Source organism: Molothrus aeneus, chromosome 2 (assembly GCF_037042795.1).
Source record: "Molothrus aeneus isolate 106 chromosome 2, BPBGC_Maene_1.0, whole genome shotgun sequence".
In the NCBI taxonomy this organism is placed as follows: Eukaryota; Metazoa; Chordata; class Aves; order Passeriformes; family Icteridae; genus Molothrus; species Molothrus aeneus.
This window is the reverse complement of record NC_089647.1, coordinates 36,511,485-36,530,766: the sequence shown is the minus strand read 5'-3', so window position 1 is coordinate 36,530,766 and position 19,282 is coordinate 36,511,485. Positions and strand designations below refer to the sequence as shown.

At 40.0% G+C, this 19,282-nt stretch overlaps 1 protein-coding gene across 1 annotated transcript in view; it reads right to left on the bottom strand.

Moving 5' to 3' along the window:
• Positions 1-19,282, bottom strand: part of FAT3 (FAT atypical cadherin 3) — a 333,677-nt gene that overhangs the window by 301,500 nt on the left and 12,895 nt on the right. Inside the window, exon 2 of the mRNA XM_066544703.1 lies at positions 8,117-11,428. Coding sequence (XP_066400800.1) covers positions 8,117-11,411 — 3,295 coding nt within the window. The 5' untranslated portion in view covers positions 11,412-11,428. The remainder of the gene's footprint in view (positions 1-8,116; positions 11,429-19,282) is intronic.

The following is a 19,282-nucleotide window of genomic DNA, read 5'->3' as shown; positions in this document are numbered from 1 at the left end:
TTTCTTACTGGCAACACTTCAATGCTAATAAGACACCATAAGTGTATAAAATGCAATAAAGATGTTTACATTAAACAGCAGACTACAGATTGAAATAATCTGCTCCATGAGCTACAGAAGCTCATCTCCAAACATCTATTTTCAGGTAAACATGTATATGCTAATTCAATGAGATCTGAGAGTGGAAGGGCTTTTTAATTTTATTTTATTTTTACCTTGTTGGCAAACACCTAACAAGTTCCAAGACTTGAACACTGAAATTAGCCAAACAGCCTTACAATATGACACAATTTTTAGCAATGAGAGCAATGAAAGCTTGGAAAAGCTTTCCAAGCAACTAACTGATTAACCATTACTTGTAGTCCTTGAACTGCAAACAGCTTTATAAAAAGTACCCTTTAATCCAGCTTCCAAGGTAAATCCTTGAGCCTACCTACATATTAAAGCAGGGGAAGAGATACATGATCAGCTCAGTGTTATCACTCCAAACCAGCTCTACAAATTCCTGATTAACTCTGTCCAGTTCTACTGCTCCCTAAAAAGCCACACAACCTGCTGCAAGGTGAGACAGCAAAACATGTCCTCAGTTTTATTGGCCAGCGGAGATTTCTCTCTCCTGGACTTGTTACAGCAAAGGATTAGGCAGTGCAACAAAATGGCTCCATGTAATCTTAGACATTGCCCAAACATCCTCTTCTGTATAGCCCTGGAAGAGGATATTGCCCTCCATATGCTCATAAGCTCACATTTCTGTGTGAGTGACATGGCTTCTCAGGGCCCTTGGCTTCCACTGGTGCTTTGGAACAGCTAAAGTGGATTTTTCTCCAGTTTCCTCTGAACTATCATGAACTGCTGCTCATGGTCTGAAGTGATGCCAGGATAAAGCTGGTGCTCATGTGCTCAGACTGAACACCAGACACTGGAAGTCAATTTTCCTCTAACATCATCAAACTCACTGCCTTGTGGCTTGGTCCCTTTGCTGGCACCTTGGAGATCAGCTTTCTGCAGGAGCACCTGGGTATAATTTAATGGATGATGATGCATGAGCTAATGTAGAGGTCACTTCTGGGATTATACACTAACAGAAGATATAATACAAAATGCTCTTGGAAACATCTCTCAAGGGTAATAAAGGTGACAGGAGGAAATACAGACTACACATTTCTTTATTAATAAATAAACTACACGGAGATGGAGACAAAACGTCCTATAACCAGGAGCATCCTGAATTATAAAGATATTCTCTAAACATTTGCCAAAGAAGGGAAAGCATGCAAATTACAGCTAGCTATAAAAATTGTATGTTGTGAGCTGTTTTATGGGGTATAAAGCCTAGAGAGCTGAACAGCTTGAATAAAACAATTCTGAATGACTGGCCTCACTTCAGAAACTTTGAAAGTATGTCAGAATGATACTCAGAGCCTTTTAAAGTAAATCTTTTCATAGGCTTATGCATTGTTTTAAGGTTCATATTCGTAAAAAATAGTTAAACAAATTTGCTCCAGTGAAACTAAGACAAGCCTTGTTCCCTACTAATTAAATGATGGGGAAATTATAAACACACAGACACAGAATCTGTATAAAAATTATTGGTTTTCTACCACAACTAATTTGAAAGAAAAAGAAAAGTGTTAGTGATTGTTGTCCTAAAAGCAAAATTTTTATATGAAGGAACACTTCCACTGTTAAAAGCTGCCAGAGATAACTCACAGAACAGTAATAACACAGTACCACACAGGCTCGGAAATAGCTGCTCTCAGGAATGCTGCATTCCTGCCTGACACAGGTACAGGCTGACAGACCAGATTTTGGCCAGGACTGTGCTCTGTGATCCATCTGACACACTCCTCCCCAAAGAGGCTGCTCAAGGAGGAGGGACACCAAGGACAGGCTGAAGGCTGATGACCTTGTCATGAGTACCTGCCCCACGTGTCTGCCCTGTGAGCAGCTCTTTTCCCAAGCTGCCTCCCAGCACCACCCACTGGCACTTCTCCTGTGCTATGGCCTGAAGTTACCTTGAAAACTGGGTTTAGAAGCCTGGGATAAAAAAGAGGTTCCAAAATACTGTCTCTGGGTAATGAAATTTGCCTACACTCTCCAGGAAGATGAATAACATCTGTAATACTATTGTCTCCTAACTCTATAGTGAATTAAATTCTGCCAGTGAGTCCACCCAGATCCACCCACTAGCTCCTACACACCTCCATAAAATTAAACAACTGAGAGGGAGAAAAACATGTATCACAAATGATTTTCATTTTACTTCACTTTGTTTCAAGGAAACACTAGAAATGGTCCCACATAAATATTTATCAAACCACTCAAATTGTAGTAAATGAAAAGATCCTTCAACCTGCATACAAAATAACTGAAAACTATTTTGAGACAGTAAGAAGATGCAAGGAGTCTGAAGCAGAAAATTCATTCCTTTCTGCCAAATACATAGAACAGTGCAGGCAGGTCTGGTGTATTGTAAACTATATCATCTGGTGTTTCTAGTTCCCATTATGAGTCCTTTGAAGCCATGATTAGGGATTTCCAGCACCAACTGCCTTCTCTAGCCACAGTTTGTTAGGAATTTCTATTACTTTTGAGGTATCCAAATAAAAGATCAGACCATTATCCTTTGCACCATAAATAAACCCATGAAGTCTGTAATAATCTGAACTCTACCTACATTTAACAGTACCTTTAAGCTTTCAGCACTGTGAAAGACAGGACTGGTTCGTTAACATGAATTTCAGGGCTGAAACACCTAAAGATACTAAGTTAACAGGGTCATCTACAAATTCCACTCTTCCGAGAGATTCTCTACAGGGTTAGAAATTCATTTCAGCAAATGCCTAAATTTAAAGTTCTAACAAAAGTTAGGAGACTCAGGTTCCTGAACAACCCTAGGAATTAAAGAAAGCATTCTTTGAAAGCATTCTTTAAGTCCATGCTCATGGGCCTCGCAAGAACATTGAAGATCTCTTAAGTATTTCATTAACACCGTTTTATCTTTGTGTTCAATTTCAGTGGGACTTCAGATGTTTCTATGCTTTCCTGAGAACAAGTAAAAAACTTTTTTGCTTTGGTTTCCCCACCTGTGCAGTGAAGTTAGTAATTCCTTACATGTCAGGATGTTGCTCCACCAACTCTGACAAACCCTACAGAAGCTGCTGATTTTGTCTCATCTCTCTGCTCCTTTAGAACTCACTTTGATCATTTCCTATTACCAATATGTCCATGGGTAGTAGTGTAAGGGTAAATACAGTCTTTGTGTGCCAGGCTGTTATATTAGTAAGTAGAAACAGATGCCACACTAAAAAGTGGAGCTGGAGTAAAAATGCAGTTTAACTGAACTACAAATCATCAAAAAAGAAGGAGGATTCCAGCATTTAGGCCTGATCTCATCTAACTCAACCTTTCAAGAAGTCAGGAACTCCCACTAGTTGTTCAGATCACCACTGCAGCCAGAAAAGAGGTTCTGATAGATGGTATTCAGTCTCCCAAGGTGGGTGATATCCTAAACCCTTATGCGTTTGTTGGACCCACAACCAACTCCAACCATACACCACTTTGCTCTGGTATCAGCACTATGAGGGTGTGCATGCCAGAGCTAAGAAAATCCAGGTTTTTAATAAGGCAGTGTAGGACCTCTGACAGAGACCATTTCCACAAGAGTAGTCATAACTATTAGAGCTACCCTGTGATGGAAACTCAGAGCATACTCTCATCCCACAATTTTTTTTACCACATCTTTGCTCATTTGTGTCACAACAATATGGAGATAAAAGAGTGCATTTTACAGAATTTTCTTCTAAGAAACTGCAGTTAGCAGACTGGGAAAGAGAGTGGAGATGCACACCAGGCAGGAAGGAGCACTAAAGATGAGAAAATGGTTCCAGCTTCTCTTTAGCATGAGAGTGGCACAAGGAGAAGGTTACTAGTCACTTCTGCAAGACCCAAATATAAGAGATTGATCAATTTCTGTAGCTAGAAAAGAGGGTCGGACACTTTAACACTGTGTTGTCAGAAAATGATTATAAACTATTTTTTACATTACTCTCACCTCTACACGATTAAATTTTTTTTTCCAATTTTTTTCTAGAAGCGCACTTATGTGTGGGTTTCTGAATGAAAGATAATTCCCAGAAACTAGATTAAAACCATGAATTTGGTAGAGAGGAGTCATAACAAATTACCTAGTAGTGAGGCTGACAGTAAATCTTCTTGTTCACAGTTAACAGGGATGGGCTACATCTGACCAAAGCAAGGCACTCAGTGTAGATGTCTACCTGAGCTACTTTCACAAGGACCTTCGCACATTTTTAGAGCATGATTCACCCAACTTATTTCATATTTTTACATTAGGGTGAAATGAATCATGTTTCTCAGTGACTTGTTTCCTTCTGTTGACTTGAAGAAGCTTGCAGTGACTAGTTCTCATTGTAGACGACCATATTTTATAACAGATTACATATCTGGATCCCAAAAAATGAACATGACGGGGAAAAGAAAAAAAAAAGGCAGTTTATAACAGGAGACAGAAGGATCACATTACATGTTCCTCAGTGCAAGGTTTTTAAATGGCATGTTTCTGACATTTATATCAACAGTCAATAAATAAAAAAGTTCCTCCATTTTTTTAACCTCAAGAAAAGTCTGAAACCAGATTTTTTAGTTATAAATCATGACTGACTTCTAAACCCATGAGAAATTTCATTTTCTATCTAAGGTAGTGGGAAACCACAGATGGAGTTGAAAGGTCAGGAACTGCAGCAATCCACTTCAGGAGACTTTCTGTTTATTTACAGATTTGTACTTGCTCTGACTCCTGGAAATGGAAAGTAAATCCACTAAAGCAAATTAGGAAGTGATTCACACTTCTATCTGGCAAATACTTGCTATGCTTGTGGTTACCACTGTGTATGAACTGGCATATTTAGCAGTGAATGCTGCAGTAACAATACTCTTCAATCTACCAATTCTATATGACACGAGGCAAAGAGCAGCACTGTAGGAAGGCTCACCCCCATGGTACAACTCTTACCAAGCTACAACAGCACCCAAATTTGCACATTTACACTGTGCAGAAGGATCTGCAAGGACCAATACAGAGCAGACTCACAAGCTCCCTGACTGCAATCCACTGTTCTTACCTGAATGGAGAAAAGGCTGTTGTGAAAAGCCAAAAAATAGATCAAGCTTGCTGGAGATAGATCATAGACTCATTTAACTTTCAACTGAAAGATCATTGAGCCCAACCATTGACCAAGCACTGCAAAGTTGATCACTAAGCCATAGCCATGAGTACAACATCCACACGTTTTTTGAACGCTTCCAGAAATAGTGATTCCACCACATCCCTGGGCAGCCTGTTCCAATGGCTCACAACTCTTCCAATGAATAAATTTTCCCTAACACCCAATCTAAACCTCTCCTGGCCATTCCTTCTTGTCCTGACACTTGTTACTTGGAGAACAGACTGACCCCCACCTCACTACAAGCTCCTTTAAGGCAGCTGTGGGGAGTGAGATGATCTCCCCCGAGCCTTGTTTTTTCCAGATGCACCATTATGCACCTATTTACATCTGTAGTGGAAGGAGACACCATGAGAACAAATGCACAGCTGCATGGTGCAGTGTGTATCCATCATGAAGGCCTGCTTCTTCTCATTTCAATTCCTCAGTATCCATGTGCCTCAGGAAGCAAAAGCACATCTCACTCAACACACAGGGCAACACCACTAACATGTAATATTTCAGAAAAATAAAAACAATGCATTTGAGCAGAATTTTGCTGAAAGCACAGACTTGCTTGCAGTTCAGCCTGCTCATATATCAGGATGAATTTGGCCCAGTTTATATCCTAATGATTATAATGGATGCTGCAGTCATCTTTTCATTAAGGCAGCAGCCAAAAATATTGATTTGTTGTACTTCACCCTCCTGCTTACTTTCACAAATTTCAGGAGAGACGGTACATAAGCCAATAGAGTTGGTCAGTTTAAAAGTGACAAATGAACTATACTGAAAGTAAATAAACAGCTATCTCTTTATAAATTAATTCAATATGTGACTTAAGCCCTTTTCTGCAGCTAGAAAGCTGATTCATCATTCAGCAGCATTTAAGTTGCCACCAGTTCAATAGCAGAGTATTAATGTTGCATTTTATTTGACACAGAAGGTCAAATCCTGCATTCAGCTTACAACAGCATGACCTGGAGTAACCCTGAAGCCCTGCTCTCCACATCACCCTGGCCGCAGCTCAGCACCCAAAGCGTTCTTCAAATTGCATTCAAGAAGGCTTACATGGCATTGAACATCTGCAGAAATCAGAAACAAGAGTCCCAAACCTCTTGATCTGCTATATTATCTTCTGGATTATCTTCTGGAATGATTAAGTGAAATCGCACAGATTGGCTCGTTTTTACATGACACTCATGAAAGAGTGAAAGGCAGAAAAATCTTTGCATCTTGGGAGATTTGGGGCTTTTATGCCTCCACAAAATATATTTCAATTTTAGAAAGAAAGTATATTTGGAACACTGAGTACAATTTCCATTCCTGTTAAAACAACATTTGTGCTTTACTGAACAAGGGACCTAACTTATTCTAAGCCATCACCTCTACTAGGGTAGGCACAGGGTAAAAAACTGCTTATTTCACTTATGAGTGACATGCAGTGAGTTACTTTCCCCACCAGCTCTTTTAAGTTCAATAAATGTCAAATGCTGAGATTTCTGTATCAATATTGCAGCATTGGCACCAACCTCCCCGTGCCTTATAAAGAGCCCATTGAGACGAAGTTGATACAACTCAATAAATAGGTAGGATGACATTTTCAAATGCAGGAGCTTAATATTTAAACACATCTCCAAACATCTAAATAATGTTGCCTGAATGCCTTCCGCTACTATCAGCACTGTAGGATATGTGGGTTTCTAACATTCCTGGAAATTACACTAGTTGCCCTCTTGACTTCTGACACTCAAGTCTGATGTTTCCGGACATAAGGTTTTGACTGCAATCATCTGTGTACAGCTGTAGCAGCAAGGCTGTAGCAAAAATAGAATAAAATATTTTTCTCTGCTTATACTATGAGAGCCACAGCATTTGTGATGTCGTCTGTTTTTCATAACGTTCAGTTTAGAAAGTTGACATTTGATTAAACAGTTTGAATTTGCCAAAACATAAATTTTAATCTTATGTTTAATACCACATTCTCAATTAAAAGCTTCAGAAGAAGGCATACAAACCACAGTAAACCCACAGCCCTAACATATTTAATGTAATTTCTGAAACTGTTGACTAATATTTTCTAATTCCCTCACTACTTCTAGTGGTGCACAGCTGCACCATTACTCCCAACAACCATCAGACATTTAAACAGCCAGTTTCTAAGTGTTTTACTAAACACACTTTTATATTTAGTATTTTGAACATTTTCCAATAGGGTAGTATGGTAATAAAGTTCAGCATCTGAAGAAGCTTCACTATATTAACAATGCTTTCTAACATCAATATTTATAATACTACTGGCACCAAAGGAAAATTAGGACAGGTCATTTACAGCTATGAACATTTCCCTGGATTTTTACCTTTTACATAAGCACACCAACACTGATAAACACAAGAAAGTGTATTACAGAGGATGGTGTGTCATTCCAGAGTAACTCCCATGAAAAATGACTCCCAGCAACAAGAGCAAGGCCACAAATAGGTTTTAGGACAAAATAATCTTTCTTTCATGCTCCTTATTTCATTGGGTTTAACACTGGATCTGAAGTCATGAGTATTGTGATGTGATCAGGAGGTGGCCTGAGTAATTTACAGTGATCAACAGATAATGCAGTGACTGTAAGCGAGTCATTCTGTAACTATCACTGCCTTCTAAATGGAGCTCTCACATAGCTGCTGAAAAGAAATGCGTATTATTTCATATCCACAGAGTGATGAATGTAACCAGGTAATTAAATCATGTCCTTGCTGTGCCTGGAAAATCCTTACTTCTAATTTTATCTTGCCTGTTAAGAAGAACTGAATTTCTTGTTAAAGGTAGAAAACAATTATGCCTCAGCTTTGCTTTTGAAAAAAACCTCTATGAAGGAGAAATTAGAAGCAAAACTCACCAGTTTCTTCATCGATGCTGAATCTCCCCAGGCCACTGCCATCCCTGATGGAATACTGGATCTCCCCATCTCTTCCAGAGTCCTCATCTCGAGCAACAACTTGCAAAACACTTGTACCAATGCGGGAGTTTTCCTTTACAGATCCAATGACAGCAAAGTCAGGAAAATAAGGGGTATAAAGATTTTCGTTAACATCCACCACTTCAACTTCCACAAAAGAAAGAGAAGAGAGAGAAACCGGGCGCCCCTTGTCCTTGGCACGCACGGTCAGGTTGTAGAACTGCTGCTTCTCGTAGTCGAGCTCCTTGTTGAGGCGGATGGCGCCACTGGCCTTGTCGATCTCAAACCGCCCGTTGTAATCGTTCACCAGCGAGTAGCGCACTTGGCCTCCCAAGCCCAGGTCTGGATCGTGAGTTTCCAACCAAGCTATGACAGTGCCAACTGGCAGGTCCTCAAGGACCTTCACGTTGTAGCTGGATGGGATAAAGGCCGGAGAGCAATCATTAACGTCATCCAAAAAAACCTTCAGAGGCACAATGGAAAACTGCTGATGGCCACTCTCTGCTCTGTCCCGAGCCTCAATCTTCAGCGTGTAGTTTGCTTTTGCTTCCCGGTCTAGTTGATCTGAAACATAGACCACTCCTGTGGAACTGTTGATAGCAAATTGATGGGTGTCTGTCAGTACTGAGTAAGTCACTTCACCATTAGATCCTAAGTCTTTATCTCTGGCTTCTACCTGGATAATCTCTGTACCAAGACTTGTACTTTCTAAAATATTAACCGAATAACTGTCCTGTAGAAAAACAGGCTTGTTATCATTTGCATCCTCCACAGTGACAGTCAGCAGTCTCCATGCAGATTTCTGTGGATTACCTAAATCATAAATTGTAATATTAAGGAGATAGAGCTCTGTTTTTTCACGGTCCAAGGGCATGAGAACACTAAGTATCCCCATCTCCATGTCAATGTTGAAACAACTATCTACATTACCATCAGAAATTGTATAAAGTACTCTTCCATTAAAGCCTGAGTCAGCATCATAGGCTTTTATCCTCAGGATGGTGGCACCAACTGGCAGATCTTCTGAAACCTTCACATCAGTAGGAAAGGATTTATCAAAATGAGGTGCCTGCCTGTTGACTGAATAAAAATCAAGAAAACCATCTTCCAAATTCAGCTTCACATTTGCTTTTGCCTTTTTGAGCAATTTTTCTGCTAGCTTCTGAGCAACTCTAGTTTCTCTACAGCTAAAGGTCTTTGAAGACACTTTCCCATGAACTACTGAAATATTAACAAACATAGCATCAGCAAAGTTCTCTCCATCAGTTGCCGTTATCTTAAGGCCAAAATTGCTATTCTTTATGCCAGAGTTAACAAGAGATTTTTTAAGCTGCAGGACACCGGAGTCTGGACTTAAATAAAAAAGGCCAAGTTCATTTCCAGAGATTATTTTGTACTTCACAAGCTCTAACTCATCTATGTCTATTGCAGAAACAGCAGTGATGTGACCACCAACAGGAAAATCAGATGAAATCACTCCCTGACAGGCCACTTTTTCAAAGAGGGGCTTGTTGTCATTGACATTGCCAATGTATATGGTGACATTCACCTCACTTTCGTGGCGGTAGGGAGAACCCCAGTCCGATGCTCTCACAATGAACCTGTAACTTTCTGGTGAGGATTCAAAATCCAGTTCTTCAGATGTGCTGATGACACCTGTAAACTGGTTTATTGTAAATGGCAGTGAGTTCAGACTGGCAATACTGTAGGTGATGTATCCATTCTCTCCCCTGTCTTCATCAACGGCTGACACTGCCAAAACGCTGGACCCCACTGGGACACTTTCATTGACGAATGAGCTGTAGGAGAGCTGCTGGAACTCTGGAGTGTGATCGTTGGCATCCTCTAACCTGACAGTAACCTGGGCTTTTAAATCACCACCTTTGTTTGCATATACTTCTAATTCATAGACGTCCTTCTCAATGATTTTCAAAGGACGAGCAGTAGTAATAAGGCCTGTGCTGGGATTGATCTTAAAATACTCAGCGTCCACACTTGGAGATATTCTGTATTCCACACCCTGTGGCTCAGGCATCAGCTTAACTACTGCAACCACCACACCAGGAGGTGAAAATTCACTGATGTAAATATCATATGCTTCCTTTTCAAACTTCAGGGGGATACTTTCTTTCTTGGGACTAGCAATGTGGACCAGTTTGACCGCAGAAAATTTCTGAGGAGATCCTTTGTCCTTAGCTTGGAGAGTGAGGTTGTAACCATAAGGGAAGCTGTCCCAGTCAATAGGCTTTCTTTCCTTGATTTTGTACTCATTCATCCATTTCCCTTCTTTAGTCAGAAAGAATTGTTCCAGAGGATCTCCAGCAACAATAGAAACAGATTCAATTTCTCCATTGGCTCCTTCATCTAGGTCATCAACATTAACAACTGCATAGGTAGGCTCCTTGTCTGATGGGGAGGGAATGTGGGTTACTACACTTATTGTTGGGGCATGTTCGTTTATACGTTCAATGTGAACATAAAGCTTGGCAGTACTGCTTACGCCATTGTTTCCATACAGCTTCATCCCACGGTCCACCGCCAGAATCTCAAGGTCGTATCTGTTTTTCTCATCATAATTTAACCGGCCGCTTAAAGAGATAACACCACTTGTAGGATGAACTGAGAAGAGATCAACTTTACCTTTAAAGTAATAATAAAATTCACCATTGGACCCAATATCCGCATCTGTTGCGGTCACCTGTGCAATGCTAGTCCTTAAGGGAGTGCTTTCTGCTATTGTGACAGAGTACGTGGTTGGTGAAAACAAAGGTCTTAGGTCATTCATATCCAAAACCTGGATGTTCACTTTTGTCCATGTTTCCAAGTCCTCTCCTCTGACAGACCCTTTTACCATCAATAAATAGTTGTCCTGGATTTCTCTGTTCAATATCGCAGAATTCCCACCTTTAGTCCTTATTCTGAGGAAGCAGAAGTCAGCAATGATGACTTCCTCTGCTTTAAAAAAGCCCTCATCATCACCAGACACTATTTTGTACTTGATATCCCAGGAAAGGTCAGCCATGGTAATGCCCATCCTCGTCTGACTGTTGACATAGGTCCTGGCTGCAGAATTCTCGTACACTGTGGCATTGTAAGTGGAATGTGTGAAGTGAAAGCCAGGCGGGGCAATCCCGTGAGCCACCTGGCAAACCAAGGCCAGGAACTTGACAATCAGAAGGGCAAGGCATGACGGAGGTAGCCGTGAGCCTGACCAGCGGCCCATATTCACATCCATCACATCATTCTTTCACCCTGTGACAGAGAGGAAAAACAGGAAATAGTTGAACAAGAGATAAAAACTGTACTGTGAAGTGACATGTCAAAATCACTTACTAAATTTCTAACTGAAAGTAAAATCTATGTAATATCAATTCACCACATCTTTAACAAAACAGAAATAGAGAACACTATACACACACAGACATATAATCACACCAGTCGGGGTATTTTCACACCTGTCTGAGTAGCATATATGCATGTCCACATACATATATACATATATATGTATATATATGTACACACATACATATATATACACACACATACATATAACTACATATATGTATGCACACATTTTTAATAAAAGACCCTAGCACATCCATTTACACATGCATACAGTCCAGAATAATAATCACAGTAAAAAAAAAATAAAATCCACTATACGTACTTGTATAAATTTATATTGAAAGATGAACCACATACAGAAATTATTTTTTCTTATTTATCAGCAGCTCCACCTAAGCCTAAACTTGTTTGTTTTCAGAGCATTTTGGAAAATTCCTTTTCAGTCCCAACATTTGGAAGAGAGACAGGATTTTCATATGTATGCATTACTGTCATAGTCAAATGTTACTTTTTTTTATGATCAGTTAAGAATGATGACATTTGAGCCATCAAGAACAAGTAGAATAAGAAGGTCATTATGCAGTCATTACTTTAAATACAAATACCTTCAGAAAAGGCCCAGTGCCTCACTTCAAGAATCTAAACTGTGTGGTTAAGCAGAGACAGAATAAGTGGAGGCACTGGCTGAAGGTTGCTGGAGGGTACTGCAGAAGGGGGGAGCCAAGTCCTGCTTATCTATCCCTTCCTCCTTGAAAGCAAGGAAAGGAGCCTGAGGAAACTAGGCAGGTGCTACCATAAGGCGATGGGAATAAGTATCTTTGTCACAGAGTACATGCACTGCTACTTGTGAAAATCATAAAAATTGATTTTAAAAGGCAACGATTGAAAGACCCCCTGCACACACACGTTGTTCTCATTGTTGTTTAAAAGCTACTTGAAAATGTAGTTTTCTCCAAGCTAGAACACAGGGAGGAAAAGGATAGTAAAAGTTGTCAATGACACAGGTTAATTTAAACTTCCAACAAGATTTCAGCTTCCCCAAGGAGGTTTATAAATTGCATGCAAGTTTTGGAATTGATGTATCACCTCCTGGACCCGCATTCCCCCTAGAAGCCAGTGAATTTCATTTGTGGTAGTTCCTTTTCTGAATATGCCCACTCAATTCCTATGCACATAGCATGTGAGTCCTATGATCAACATCTTGTTCCATACAGTTCATACATCAAATAAGCACAATTCTCCAATATGCTTAGGGTTCATGAGGGAACAGGTTGCGGGAACAGGTTCCAGAAGTCCCACGATGGAATTTGTCTACTTCATATGGGAAAGATTATTTTATCATTGTTACCACTTCATTCAGCTGAAAGACCAGCAGTGGCACTTTATTCTTCAGCACAACAAACATTCATCAATTTAATCCACCAGTAAGAAAATATCAAAGTCCCTTATTTTCATGGGGCTTTATGGGATTACTTTTGAGTTCTGAAAGTAAAAGCTGTTGCCTCAGACTAGTGTGGGAGATGATGCCAGTTGTATTTATATTATATATATATATATACACACACATGTATTTACACAACATACAATAAACTGCTGAGGAAATTCGGCCAATGAAAATGAGAAATTCTAATGAGACAGCTCTCATGGGAAAATAAATGGCTGGACCTTTTCTGTGATGTGCATTATTGAAACAATCAGACAATCACTGTATTGCTGCCTTTCATGAGGAGCACTTCAGCGTCCATTGTCTACACCACAATACCCTTCTCTCCCCCTGCTAAAAGAGAGAATTTTTGCTGGCTTACAAAAGAGACTGATGTTACATTTCATATGAGCATCTAGACTTCTTTCACCATAGTTCAGCAACTTCCTAGAAATTAATTTTCCTATTCTTTGAAGTAAGGAGATGAATTGTCTTATCCTATTTGTCTCATTTGGTAGTCTAGTTTCTCCTGTCCATGCCATGGTTCAGCATGAGCAGGTTTCTCTCTACCTTTCAGGGCTATCAACATCAGGTTTCCAAGTCCAGCATAACTGGAAATCAGTTTTCCTGAAAATACCATTACTAAAAAAAAATAAATTATTTGAAACTTTACTTTCAGCCCTACCCAATGTTACAGACTGCTGTGGCAGACAGGCATCAATGTAGATATTTACAAAGCTCAGCAATTAGGGGAACCTAATGAAAAAGTTGTGTGTATCCTAGACAATAAAACACAACAACCTTATACTCCTATTCTATTTATCTTATAATTTTTAAAGAAGGCTGGGGCTAAGACTTTATCTCAAACACACTCCTGCAAGCTCAGTCATGTCAACAGTCCACCAAGTTTTAGAGGTTCAGTGCAATTAATATCAGTCCTGAAACACTAATTTCCACCTAAAAGCAGCATATGTATATGTGTGCTATTGAAAGCATGTTTTAGCTATGTGTACATATGTATACACAGACACACAGATTATGTATTTTTAGGTAGAATTTCATGGTTGGCACTGGAAAAATTGGGCCTTCACATCAGGCAGCACTTTCAGCATTTGACTTCATCTCAAATGTGGTATGCAGAGTTGTAACAAGCTCCCATTGAAGTTATTCATCTATCCATATATTTATATGGCTATCACCATTATATTATATGAAAGTTCCAATGGATGAGCTATTAAGCTGCCACTTGGGCAACCCAAGAATGTTTTATTCATTTACTGAATTCCTTTCTTCTGGGATATTTGTTTTTAAGAGTTCATAATACATACATACTTAACACACAGGAAATGTAACGAGATAGGTTACAGAAACAAAGTACAAAGCAACCCGCAGTAAATTAGGAGGCATTTCTTTAAAGGCACTGCTTGTCAAAAAATGTTATGCTTAAAGTGAAGAGAAAGGTTGTGACTATTTTTGCTTGATTTTAAAATGTTTGGGCAGGAGCTACTAAAATAAAAATTCCCTAGTACTGCTCAGCATGGTTAGTATGAAGGGAAAAAAAAGGGGAAAAACATAAAGGAAATTAAATGAAAAAGGAACAGGGAAAAAGGAAAAAGGTAAAAGCTTTCTGAGAGAGGAAAATTGCTCTACAATGGCAGCAGAGACTTAACATAAACAAATCTCTTCTAACTACCCAACAAAGTGAAAAAAAACCCCACAATATAGGAGTCCAGAATCTTTCCACTCTACTGCTCATAAAATTCTCTGCCTTGAAGTGGGAAGGAAAAAATGGAAAAACAGAACAGTGTGTCTTGATTTTTAATACTCTTTAAAATAAATTTGAATATCATTGAGAACTCTATGATTTTAAATTCCATTAATCAATTGAGTCATTTTCCTTTGCTCCTTGAACAAAGTTGGCTAACTATATGAACCAAACCTTGCAGAATAGCTGCAAGGACCTCTAGGTGGCTGGGGCTCCTTAGAGGAATTGAGAGAGGTATGATCATCATTCCTTTATCTCATCTTGGCTCCGGCAACCTCCAGTCTGGGCTGCATCCAAACATAACACCCCACCAGACAGAGAAGGAAGGCTGAAGTCCCAGGAACTTCAGGATTCCTGCACACCATAAATGGTTCTAACTCAATGTATAGATGTGAAACAAGTGCTATCTGTTCCTTGGTTTGACTCCTTCTCCCTAGGCTAATTTTCTAAATCCAAAGACCTCCACATCATAAAATACTCAAAAAAGAAAAACAGCGCATATGTCTCTTGGGTAAACAAAAGCCAAAAGGTCTTTTATAGAATATAAGGAATATAGCAGGCAAACTTCTTCAGCAAACAGGAGGAATAAGCTTTTAGTGGGCAACAGAAGGGGTAACAAAAGTGCCTTCTCCTCTCTCCCTACTTTGCCTCTAAGTTATACTCTGAGAGCATAGAGCATGTTTCCAGTTGGCCATTAGGCAAATTAATTCAGGCAATGTGACTAGCTAACCATTAAAGACTTTTTTACGTGTCTTTTGCAGACAGAAGAAACTCATTTTTGCTTTAACTTCCAGCTTCAATGAAGGGTGAAGAACCCAATGGAGCTCATATATAGGTCCTCTGGGCCATGAGAAGGAAAAAAAAAAATTCAGATAAATTTCTGAGAGTTGAGGTATTTATGCACCTATGTGTATGGGGAAAAAAAGGGGGGGGATCAAAAAACCTTGACTGAAAGGTTGTCATCTTAATTTGCATTTCTCTTGGTGAAGCTGGGAAAGGACATGTGTCTACTCACACAAGACAGGATTGGAGACCTCATGGTATGGATAAATACTACAATTTGCAATTACTTTTGCTTCCTTGAGAGAGTTGCCACAATTCTCTAAGCAGCTTTACAGAAAAAACGGTATATTTGAAAATGTAAAGGTATTTTTGGGAAGCAGAACAGTAACAACATGTTCACATGAAGTCTAAGTAGTAGGTAGAGAAGTCTTGCATCTGCTCCAGAATAGAAGCTCTTGATTTCTTTCTAAGTGGCCTTAATCTTTCAAGGTCATTCAAACATCAACATCAGCTAATCTAGTCTCATGGTCTAACCATCAAAACACAAGGCATGAAACCCCTTCTCAGTGCTCTTTTCTATCAACAACAGCAAAAGGTACAGAAGGTTTTGACTACACAAAACATTCTGAATGACCAGGCCATTAGGAGCTGCAAAAAGGATACAAGGAAGATTGCAAAATATTGTAGCAGGTTTGCAGTTGTCACCTATGAAAGACTTGCATCAAGCTGCATCAGTGAAAGAACTGTCAACAAACCCATTGTCCATACTGCAACCAGGAGGTGAGAGTCCATGTATGTCAGTGCCCTCTTGGAAGAAGTGTCTTCCATAGCATAGAATCATTGAAAACTCTTCTGAAGTCATGGGAACTATTATTTAGGCATATGGAAGATATCAATTGAGGAGTTTAAAGACCAAGGTGTCATTCTACCTGCAAAGCTGAAACATAGACTAGAGAGACATGGATTTTTTAACTCTCCTCTCATTACATAGACAATATCATTCACATGTTGGCAAATTAATAGTGAGTAAGGGAAAAAGGCATGTTTGAACAACACTTCCCCTAGCCAGACACCTTCCTTGCACTCCACAGTAATTCACCCAGTTAGGAAAGGCTAACAATTTACTGGCCAGGGAAAGAAGTCAGAATACAGAATAGGAATTTAGAACATGTGCCATACAGAAATGAATTAAAGATTTGTGTTCTAGTCTAGGCAGGAGGCGAAAAAAACCTTAGTGACACTGATAGATTTACAACAGGAGACATATTCATGGAGCTACCTGCTGTCCGATGAACACGAAGATCTGCTTTTCCATATATATGATTATATCATGATGTGTTTATCCTCAGAAGAGAAGGTGAAGACAAAATGATCATTTCTGCAGAGTAAGCCCTTGCAAGAGACAGCCCTATAAATCCTAACCTTTCTCAGAGCTGCAAATCCTCCTGCTGCCTGCATGTCATTCCACACGAGACAGGCTGCTCAGCATGTAGCAAGTGTAATTCAGGCTGTCCCTAGGAATTGAAGATTTAGCCACCCAGCCGTATGTTATGAATAACTTTGTTTTGCTAGCAGGTGCTGGGGATTTTTTCCATACAACACCAATTTTTGCCAAGTATCAGTTCATCAGCAAATGCTTCCACCTGTGAGCAGGGGCTGAGCATCATTTTTCTTCCCAAATAAAGGGTGCAAAGGGTCTGTTGGACTCTCCCCTTCCCAATGAGGATGAAACGTGGCTTGAGGAAAATGTAGGAGGAGGGGGGAGGAATAATTTGCCACCATGTGAGATCTGTCAAAAATGAATTCCTGGGAGCCACCTTACAAAGGATTTGAGCTTGTCCCTTGGTGGTCTGCCTCCAGGGAAACAAAGGCTGCTATCCAGTTTTCACGCTTTGTGTATCTCAAATTCCCCCTGGCTCCTGGTTCTTAGTCACTGTAAAATGGGGATGCTTTGGGGCAGTTTCAAAATGAGCCAGTTATTTTCATGGGGGCTTCCTTATGGAGCACATTCAATGATATTATTTCTTGCTTATCTGGTCTTTTTTTTTTTCCCCCTTATGTATTATTCATAAATCTACTTTGACCCCCGTTCAAGGAGTCCTAGCTTGAAAGTTCTTTCAAGGTGTAATGCCAGCAGCAAAAATCCAGCATTGATGAGTCTCACTCCTGTTGCTGCCGGTCTTTCCCCAGTTCTCCCTTCACCTCGAGTCAATTTGTATCCCCTCCAAGCAGACAGCTTTTTACCAAGCTGCACCTCTGTTCCTTAGGGGCAAGAGCTCTACTCACACACCCAGAGGCTGCTGAGGATGGGGAGCAGGACCACAGCCTGCCATGGGGCACAGTCCAGCTGCATACAGTGGGACTTGAGCAGTGATTTGACTGGGCTTTTTGCAACTCTGCCCTTACCATAATGAAAATAATAATGCTAAATAATAATAATAGAACAATTGAGATGAGATAGTCTTTGTACAAAACTCTAGAGCAATCAAAATCTCAGGTTTTTTGCAGTATCTGGTGAAACACAGCAATGAAATAAACACTTTTTGAGCTGCAGCACTGATGTGAAGATGATGTACCTGCAGCTTAAAAAACATATTCCATCTTTGCCACACAAGGGATGTGGCACCATGAACTCTCTTCCATGGTTGTCCTCCTGCAAACTCACACCCACTAGTCCCAGCTGCTGCTGGTTGCTGCCTCTGGTCTGCTCTGTGTTTGGGATACTGCACATACTCCTTCTGACAGCTGGCAGAGGCTTGTATAAACTATTTGAATGCGGTTTATAGTAAGAAAGAAGTCCATGAGATTTACAACTACTGTTTCCAGGGCCATAAATAGGTATGTAGGTATAAGGACAGCAGTACGCTGTTACTCTCAGAGGAAAAAAAATACTATATATCTCCCTCAGACACTCTGTGTAGGGAGGCAGGGCAGCTCAAATGGTCCAGACCTTTATAGATGGGCAAATGAAGGGAGATGGAAAATAGAGATGCATATACAAAATCTTCTTCACTGCTGACACCTCAATATAAAACACATGACATAAAATGGAGATTAAGGAAAAACACTGTCAGGTTGGACTAGACGATATTTAAAGATCTCTGCCCACCCTAACCATTATATGGTCCGATGATTATGAGATGCCAAATCAAAATCATGATAGTCCAGTAAGGACTTTACAAAGCAACTGTAGGATAAAGCTTTTCACTCTACACCAAAGAAGATAGATGAGTGTAGCCAGGTACCTTTAAAGAAAAACACAATTAAACAGAACAATCACTTGAGAACTAGCTAGATCTTACCAACCTAGTCAGGAAGAAAGAAAAAATAATCTTGAGGCTAGGAATTGGATTATTGGTTTTGCAGTGCCATATCTCTTCAAGAGAGCTTTGACACCCAGCAACAGAAAGAGATCATGATGGAAGTGGAAGGAGAAAATATTTTGATTGAGATTCTCAACAAGTTTGAGATTTGAGAACAAAACCTAGATTTAGCAATGAACATTTTTCTTTTGGTAGGGCAGGAATCTGCAGGGTGCTGGCACTTCCTGCTGTGTCACAGGCTGACATGGAGCTGCTTCTGGAGCAACACACCAGAGTCATCTACAACCAGCTAGAGATCCCTACATGGGTCTGGCTGCTAGGCACTGCAGAGCAGCCCCCTTTCTGAAAGCCAGCTCCCCAAAATCTGCCTCTCAGTGGCCCTCTGATGAAACAGTCTCTGAAAACTTGGACAAACTGTAAAAGTCCACAACTGTTCACAAGAAGAAAGAAAGAAAGAAACAAACAAA